The 8,614-nt window shown below is 33.7% G+C and overlaps 1 protein-coding gene across 1 annotated transcript; it reads right to left on the bottom strand.

Moving 5' to 3' along the window:
• Positions 1–4,981: 4,981 nt before the first annotated feature.
• LOC145058182 (AT-hook motif nuclear-localized protein 1-like) lies at positions 4,982–8,112 on the bottom strand. Its single transcript, XM_079006093.1, has 5 exons — positions 7,175–8,112; positions 6,424–6,491; positions 6,150–6,281; positions 5,678–5,839; positions 4,982–5,579 (listed from the first exon to the last, which is right to left on the bottom strand). The coding sequence occupies exons 1-5, from the start codon at positions 7,590–7,592 to the stop codon at positions 5,262–5,264; spliced, it is 1,098 nt and encodes a 365-aa protein (XP_078862219.1). The 5' UTR covers positions 7,593–8,112; the 3' UTR covers positions 4,982–5,261.
• Between the last annotated feature and the right edge of the window lie 502 nt (positions 8,113–8,614).

The raw sequence follows: 8,614 nt of genomic DNA, 5'->3' as shown, positions 1-8,614 counted from the left end.
ATGGGGTACTTTTAAACATAAAAGAATTAGATGAGATTACATACATTTTGATGATGAGTTTGATTCCTAAGGAGTTTGAGGGCCAAGCACCAATAATGTGAATGCCTCAAATGGAATCACAAATCACCACAAACTCTTGGAAAACTTTGAGAGAGTATGCACACTTGTATATTTCGGCCACACACAAGCTCACACACACTAGTTCACTAGTTACCCTTAGGGGGCCATTTCATGCAACATAAGCATGCTTATATAGTGTGCATGGTTAGGGTGAAACCCTAATAACCCATGACCTTTCCTTTCCAAGGATCCATGGGTTAAAAGCTCCATGGATCATCCATGGACTTCCATATAAGCCTAGCCCATTAACAAATGAGTGTTAGCCCACACCATATAAAACCAATAGCCCATAATCTAATTAGTCTTCCTTTTAATCTCTAAATTAATTCATAATTAATTTAAGACTAAGACTAATTAAATAACATGACTTCATATTAATATATTATAACTTATAATATATTAATAATCATATGTGTATAACTCTCATAAAATTATCCATAAATAGTTTGGATGAAATGCAACCCAAATGGACCATGCCGGGTCGGGTCAAGTATATACCAAATAAGTTATGGACTTAGACACCTTATCCAACAAATACATCATATCAATATTAATATCACATAACATGAGGGTATTTTGGGAAATCACCGTTCGGGCGCGGACTGACCGTACACACAACTCTGCTCTGCGTTTTTCCAAAATATTTTACTCTTTTTGAAAATATTTCTCAAATCCTCAGTTTGAGTTCAAATACGCCCGAAGGTGTACTCGAATCCCTCAAACCAAGGCTCTGATACCAACTTGTAACACCGTGAATTTCAAAACAATTTTTCGCATAATTTAAAAACATATTCATTTAATTTTCATAAAACATCAGTATTTGAACTCCAATCAATGTCATACAATAAATCCCAAGATCACATATCATAAAAATCCCATGTGTGTGTACTGATCAAGCCGGCGCCTTCCCACGGTCATCACTAGTACCTGAAACAATAAACACCAACACTGTAAGCACAAAGCTTAGTGAGTTCCCCAAAATACCACACATAACACATATTAGCCACTCGAGGCTATAACTCTCTGGGTCCGTAGACCCTACTCTGTGAACCCACTGGTTCTAACTCTGGGAACCTTCCGGTTCCAACTCTATAAACATGCACAGCATAAATCACATAGAAATAATGCAGTACAACACATAACATACATATAGCATACAATTACTCTGTCACATAACACTGATTACCTACTCAAGGTAAACTATAGTGAGAAGACTCACCTCGCGTATCTCGATAACTTGCAAATCCCGGAAATCACTCGCGCTCGATCCTCCGAGCTATAATCCTCCTATAACACAGTATATCTCTAATTAACACTTTCTCAACTAAGTTTGACTACCCCTATCAAGTCAACTCTGGTCAACTGTCAACGGTCAACTTTGACCGGACTCGGCGAGTGCACTAGAGCGACTCGGCGAGTCTATACGTGTTCACTGACTCCCTAGGATCCTCTTTTGACACATCGAGTACACCCCTAACTCGACGAGTTCCACCTGGCATGAATCGTGGGGCCACCACGACTCAACTCGCCGAGTCTCAAGAACAACTCGGCGAGTTCCAGCTCGACTCAGTCCATCTGTCACCATCTCCAACTCTCCCTGACTCACTGAGTCAACCCTTAACTCGGCAAGACCACTCGCTGAGTGGTTAAGGACAATCTTCATGCTACTCGCCGAGTCTGTTCTTCGGACTCGGCGAGTCCATGCGATGCATCAACTCAATCTCGTTCCTGAGGTCAAATCCGCTCCAACAACTCCTAGATCTAGCCCTCCCAAGCACATTCATCACGTAAAGTCACAATCTTGGCTACCATGCAACGCCTACAAGGCTTCTGTTGGTGAAATGACATCTAAAATGGTAACCTAAGTCCCCAACTCAAAAGGATATGCATAAAGCAGGGCATTTGGGACTCTCTGGACCTACTAAGGTCCAGATCTAGGTACCATTTCCCCATGGGACCTCTCACACTCCAAATACAAGGCAAACAAGGCATGAAGAAGCCTTGGATTTGACCATATCAAGAAAAACACGAGAATGAGCTCTGAATGTTACCTCAAATAGTTTCCTCTGCCGAAATGGAAGTAGATCCAAGCTCCCCAACTCTCCTAGCGTAGCCTTCCTCTTCCTTTCTTGCAAATACACACAAAAATGGTGAATGATGGCCTCTTATCTCACTCACAAGGTTTCACAGGTGCTCTGGTGCTCTCAAGGTCGAAGGTAGCCGCAATGAAGGGGTATAAGGTCCTTTAAATAGGGCTCAAGGTCGGGAAATTAGGGTTTCATTAAACAGCGTGGACTCGCCGAGTCCGGACGCGAACCCGCGTCCAAATCCGCGATCATACTCGGCGAGTCTAGGCTCCAACTCGCCGAGTCTCCTCACAATTTACCAAAAATATAAAAATGTATAATACCTGGGAATCCGGGCTGTTACAGAAAAGATGAAGAAAAATCAGAGAAAAACTGATGTGGCAGTGGGTTCTGTGGGTTCAATGGGAACGACTCCCTTCTCCCTAATGGATACAATGTTTTAACACAATTAATAAACTTTTGTCTAATTCTATATTTTTCGAATACAGTGGAGGAATGAAGAAGTCCAGAAAAATGTTCATATTGACATCGGGTATTCATTATTTTTTTTTGCAAGTTTTATTTCTCTTTTAAATCATTAACACATTTATTATTTATGTGGATCTTTAGCGCCATAGTGCTTTTACGTACAATTATTTTCCTATACCTTTTTGAGTCACGGTCATGGACTTCTTCGAATATCTGCATACCTTGGAACATATAATCTAACATCTTTGGTGGAAATGCTCCACCAAGATAAAAGTCCTTATAGACTCACATCAACTAATGGGTTAAGCATCCAAACATCCAACTATGATATTCTTTGTCTTCACAGTGATAACCAATAACAGACGTAGGAATTTACAATAGTAGTGACACAAAAAAAAATCACTCAACATATACAAATAGAGAAACTTGAAATTCAAATATTTCCCTTTAGACTTCTTGCCTTCTTGGATGACCTAGTATACATTTTTCAAAACAATGACATTTGGAATAAAAACTTCTTAAGTTTAAAAATATAAGAAACTCATGAGTAGATTGTTAAGCATACACCAACTTGTAGATCTATATTTGGAGACTTATAAACTAACTTCATGGGTATTTCTCATGAGAATACAAATAAGGTAATTGAGAGAATAATTGCATGGGTTTTAAGTAAGTAAACTCACAAGTATTTTTATCAAAGTTAAAATATCGATTGTATTCATGATTTTGGTGGTTATTTTGTGATATTTTTAAAAACTAGTTTAGTAAGTGATATTTGGGAGTTGAGGTGTAAATACAGTCATTTTAGTAATAACTAAATATAAAAGTCATTATTTTTATGACAATTAATTTAAAATATGATATTTTTATGACAACAAAGTTTTGAAATATTTGTTTTTCTAATTATCTAAATATTTTAAAACTTGACACCTTAAATTTTGTTTTACAGAAAAAGTATAATCTTAAAAGTAGTCATACGAAAATATTGTATAAGTTGGTCATTAATTTGTTGTCACCAAAAATTATCATGTACCTTACAAATGTAATTGTAAAGGATTACAAAAAAAAGTGCCAATGAAAACATGTAAAGTTTATCATCACGTTAAGTACTTTGTATGTCAACTTAACGAAACAAGTGTAAATAATATGATTGTGAAAGGATAACAAAAATTACTAAAATAAAAAACATCTATTAGACAAATTAAATATATTGTGACTTACAGGAAAACAAAAAGAGCAATTTATATTTAATAAATGATATAATCATTTTCACGGCCCTTAATAAAGCTATTAATCATTTTGCAATATAACTATAAACTACGATTTATTTTTTAAATTTCAAAATTTTAATTTTTGTATGACGATCTTAAATAGAGCAATTTCGTAACTGGTAATTAACTGAGATTAATAATCATTTTCAAAAAAAATTATAAGAAAAGGTCAACTTGATTTTATACATTTTGTGAATCAAATATTGTAATATTTATGTAATACAAAAATATCATTTCAAAATATCAATTTCATATGCGATTGTGGGATCGTACCTCCTCACCAAACTTTCTTTGGTTCACATGGTCATCTTTCTTCTTTATTACTACTTAATAATATAATAACAACTTTTAAATATTCTTTAATATTTTGTTAGGGTAAATTACATCTCTTTATTTTTTTTTATATTATTAGCATTGATTTTGAGGCCATCAATTATTTTTAAGATTATTAAAACATATCTTAAACATCAATTATTATAGACATAATATAAAACAACTATCAACTTTTATATAGATTTCTGACTTTTTCAATTACTTAATAATAATAATAATAATAATAATAATAATAATATAAAAAATGACATTTAAATACAAATAATAATGATCATTGGTCAAGATCTAAAAAACTAAAAAGTTGAATAAAAACTAAAAAAGTAAATGTTTAAACATTGATTGATTATTTAATGATAATATAAATACGAAAAAGTAAATACCGTTTGTTTAAGCGTGTTCGTAACAGTTTGTACAAAAAAATATTTTAATATTTTGTTTCAATCCATTATTGAAAATATTTGAAGTAAACTAAAATATAATTTGCTTACGTTCACTTGTGATGGTTAGCCTATATTTCATTTTCATTACCAAACTAAATACAATGGTATAAAATAACAAAATATACAATTGTAAAGAAAAACAGATATCTCAATCCGTTATACCCACTAATATATATAGACGATAAAATACTAAAAATTAATTTCTGTTAATAACAAATAAAAAGTGTTTTAAATTTTTTTTCCTTAATAAAAAGGCTATAAATTGGGATTAAATATCTTATGAAATAACCCGGGATGAATTGGATATCCAAATCATCTACAGATAACACCTGATGATGATGATGATGATGATGATGATAATGACGAACATAAACTTCTACTTAAAAAACTAATCTACTATCGACCACTCAAACTTGAAACTAAAACAAACCCGAAAAGAGCTTCGATCCAAAGATCGTCTGTCTTTTTACATACAAACAAACAATTTTAAACTCATTCTAATCGCCAAATGAAGTCCATTTCCCCAAATTACCCCTTGTAAACTACTGAAGACTCACATTAATGTCCGTTGGCTTATTCCTTGACTCAGGGGCATTATAGGGAGACCAACTATCTCCACGAAACGAAGGTGATGACAGATTTTGTTTCGTGGTGGTCACAGAATACGATTCCTTGTTCTCTGCTGCCGGAACCGGAACCGAAATCGGAATCGGCCCCGACACCGGAACCGGAGATGACACCGGAATCGGAACCGGAACCGCAGCGGTGGTGGGAATTGTGATTGTAATGTTTTCCGGTTTTTGTTTCTTGGTGGATTTTTGTTCGTCTTGGACACCGGTCAAGAAACTTCCTACAACAATCTGGTTTATTACAAAAAAACCAAAAACAAGAAAATCAAAAAATAATGGAATTTGGTGGAGATATCATGAAGATGATTTGACCGGAGTTGAAGAAGTACCTGAACAGGACTGGCGGCCACCAGTAGCCCCGCCACACTGCCGCCAACCACCCGCCCATCTGGGCTTGATAAAGAAACACTCATCCCGCCAGATCTGTTTCTTATTCCACCGTTTTCAGATGGAATAAACGACCCCGATAATGAGAGTATCTCAAAACGACCCTAATCAAGATTTTCAAGAAAATAATTACCAAAGATTATAATTCGTCTATTATACTTTTTCATAATATCATTCTTCAAAATGGGTTTATGTCAAAAATGGATAACAAACTTTTTTTTTACTAGACATAATCGTTTTTTAAAAAAAAAAAATACTATGAGAAGACTTTTTGTTGTTCACAAAATACATTCTTCTGATAGTACTTTTTTAAAACGATGATATTTTGTAAAAAAAAAAAAAAAGTTTGGTTATACTTTTTCATTATATGATTTTTCATTCTATATTTTTATAAAAGTCATGTCCAATTATTACCTCATATGTCAAAGTACCACCAGAGGAGTCAGGTTGTCGAAGGGTAACACTAGAAATGACACCATTTGCAGACAAAATGCATATTGCACGGGGTCCTTGTTGAGAAAATGATATGACCTTCATTGTCACATCCTAATTTAAACCCAAAAATAAATAAAAGTTTGTGAGCACCGATAATCAAGAATATTATTCAAAAACAATGTTTCATTTGCACATCTATCATATTCATATATATAATTTCACATAACCCATAAGGGTAAAATAGTCAATTTACCTCTCCTGTGTTAACATTGATGATATGAGGACTAAAGCTAGCACCAACCGCACTTGATACCGAATCGCCTAAGCAGAAAACAACAAACAATGTAAGGAAAAACTTTATAATCTACACATTATATTGCTTCAAGAAAAGAATAAAAACTCGATAAATTCCTATAAATTACATCATTTTCAGAATAAAAACCTGGTTCAAAACTCAAAAGCGTTGACACTTGACAGACATAAAATGTGGAAGAAAACCCCAGTGTTTTAACAGATAGGAACTTTGAGCCAACAACCAAACCCCACACTATAATAAAAGCAAAGTCTTGATCTTTACAAGTGTAGCTAAATATAGAGAGTGACACTACAATACAACTCGTTACTTCTTGCAACCTTAATCAAACCAAACCTAGGTTTTTCGAAAAAGATTTCATTAAACATGTTTTTTTCTTGTCATGTATACGTATGTTATGTATGTATGTATATATATCCCAAAAGGTAAGCAACAAAAATTAGAATCGTCTGTTGAAGATTCACTCACCAACTTCCCCACAAAAAGCAGAGGGCTTCTAGAACTATTCTATTAACATCAAGATCTATGTTGGAGGGGTTCTATTCATTTAGGTCCCACTTTCTAATCAAAACCCTTGAAAATCTTGAAATTATTTCATCAGATCAAATAATACCCACTTCACATTAACATAAAAACATAAAAGACTCGAACTTTAACAAGAAAAACAAAACCTTTATTTCCAGATGTTTACCTAAAGGTTGTTCCATTTCTTTGGGTCGTCGTTGTTCGTGTTTTGCAGCGGAGTCGGGCCGGATTTTGCCTCTTTTTACGGTGGAGAAATCGATCACTGGCGGCGGCGGAGGCGCGGCGGAGGAGATGGGTTTTGGAGATAACGCCTTTCTGACAGATCCATCTTCAGCATACTTCCTGGGTCTGCCTCTTTTTTTCTTTTCTGTTAATGGTGTTACGCCTGCCGGCGGTGGAGCCGCCGGATACGACGGAGAAGTGGCGGCCATAGCGGCCATTTGGGCTGTGATTGATTGAGGCTTCGGTGTGGTGGTAGGGAGCTTGGTGGGTGTCTCAGTTCTAGGAGAAATATGGTAATCAGAGGGTGCATCTGATCCAACCACTGTAACACCACTGTTATTCATTTCGCTTCCCTCAATCATCAAACAATATTTTTATAACAAAAAAAAAAAAGACTAAAAATCAAGAAACACAGAGGATTCAGGAAGAACACATTGATTTTCTATAATCTTTTATTTAAAAAAAAAAACCTAAAAATATTTAATGAGATTTTCCAGTTTTTAATAGTAGAACTGAAAACCCAAAACCCAGAAACTTTTAAACAAAAAGATTCGAAATTGAAAATCTTTTTTGAAGAAACAAAATTCTGGGAAGCTCTTTTCGTTGAAGTGAGATCAACGAACAGAAATACAGAGGCTTTTCATATGAAAAATTGTAGAAAATTAAATAGATGAGCCAGTAGTATGCATGAGGAAGATGATCAATAATTTTAATTTGAATAAAAAGAAAAGAAAAACAATTTTTTGATTTTTGAGGAATAATGGGGGTAGAGTATGAGTATGAGAAGATAAAGATTGAATTTCTTTTCTGAGATGTATCGAAAATTGTGGGTGTTTTTAGATGTTAAAGCTATTTTGGGTTGCTTAGTTTTCTCAAGATTGTCTGAATTATAAATTAAAAATAAAAAATATATTAAAAGAGGAAAAAAGAAATTATTTAATGTTGGGCTTTAATTATCAACTATTAAAGTGGAAAATATTATGTATTTTGGTTAATAAATGGGTTGAAGTCCGGTGAAAAGAAAAGTGAAATTAGGTTGCCAAGGCATGAAGACAACCATACCTCTTTAAAAAAAACAAATTATTTAATTATATTTGATTTTTTATAAACATAATTTAATATATCATAAAAGTATAAAAAATATAGTTATTCATATACAAACAAAGAAAGGTGAATGAAAACAATTGAAATTTAGAAAATAGCATATTATTCGTATTAAAGAATATAAATTATTTTAAAGGCCATCTTGGTTTCTACCCCAAAACAATGAACCTCAAATTCATACTTTTAAATTACTCAATTTTATTTTGCCCTCTTTCTTACTTTTTATAAGTTCTAGGCTTTCTTTAATTAATATAAAGAGTTAAAGACTATTGAACAATAA

This window comes from Lactuca serriola, chromosome 6 (genome assembly GCF_051521515.1).
Source record: "Lactuca serriola cultivar US96UC23 chromosome 6, Lser_US96UC23_V15, whole genome shotgun sequence".
NCBI lineage: Eukaryota > Viridiplantae > Streptophyta > Magnoliopsida > Asterales > Asteraceae > Lactuca > Lactuca serriola.
Note: the sequence above shows the minus strand (reverse complement) of the source record. Positions and strands in the feature narration are given on the sequence as shown.

Excerpts from the sequence above, each read along its gene's own strand:
- LOC145058182 (XM_079006093.1), bottom strand. The coding sequence starts at position 7,592 with ATGATTGAGGGAAGCGAAATGAATAACAGTGGTGTTACAGTGGTTGGA. Across the intron at positions 6,492-7,174 it reads AGAAATGGAACAACCTTTAG|GCGATTCGGTATCAAGTGCG; the intron begins GTAAACATCTGG and ends TTTTCTGCTTAG. Across the intron at positions 5,840-6,149 it reads GTGGTACTTTGACATATGAG|GGTCGTTTTGAGATACTCTC; the intron begins GTAATAATTGGA and ends AATCTTGATTAG.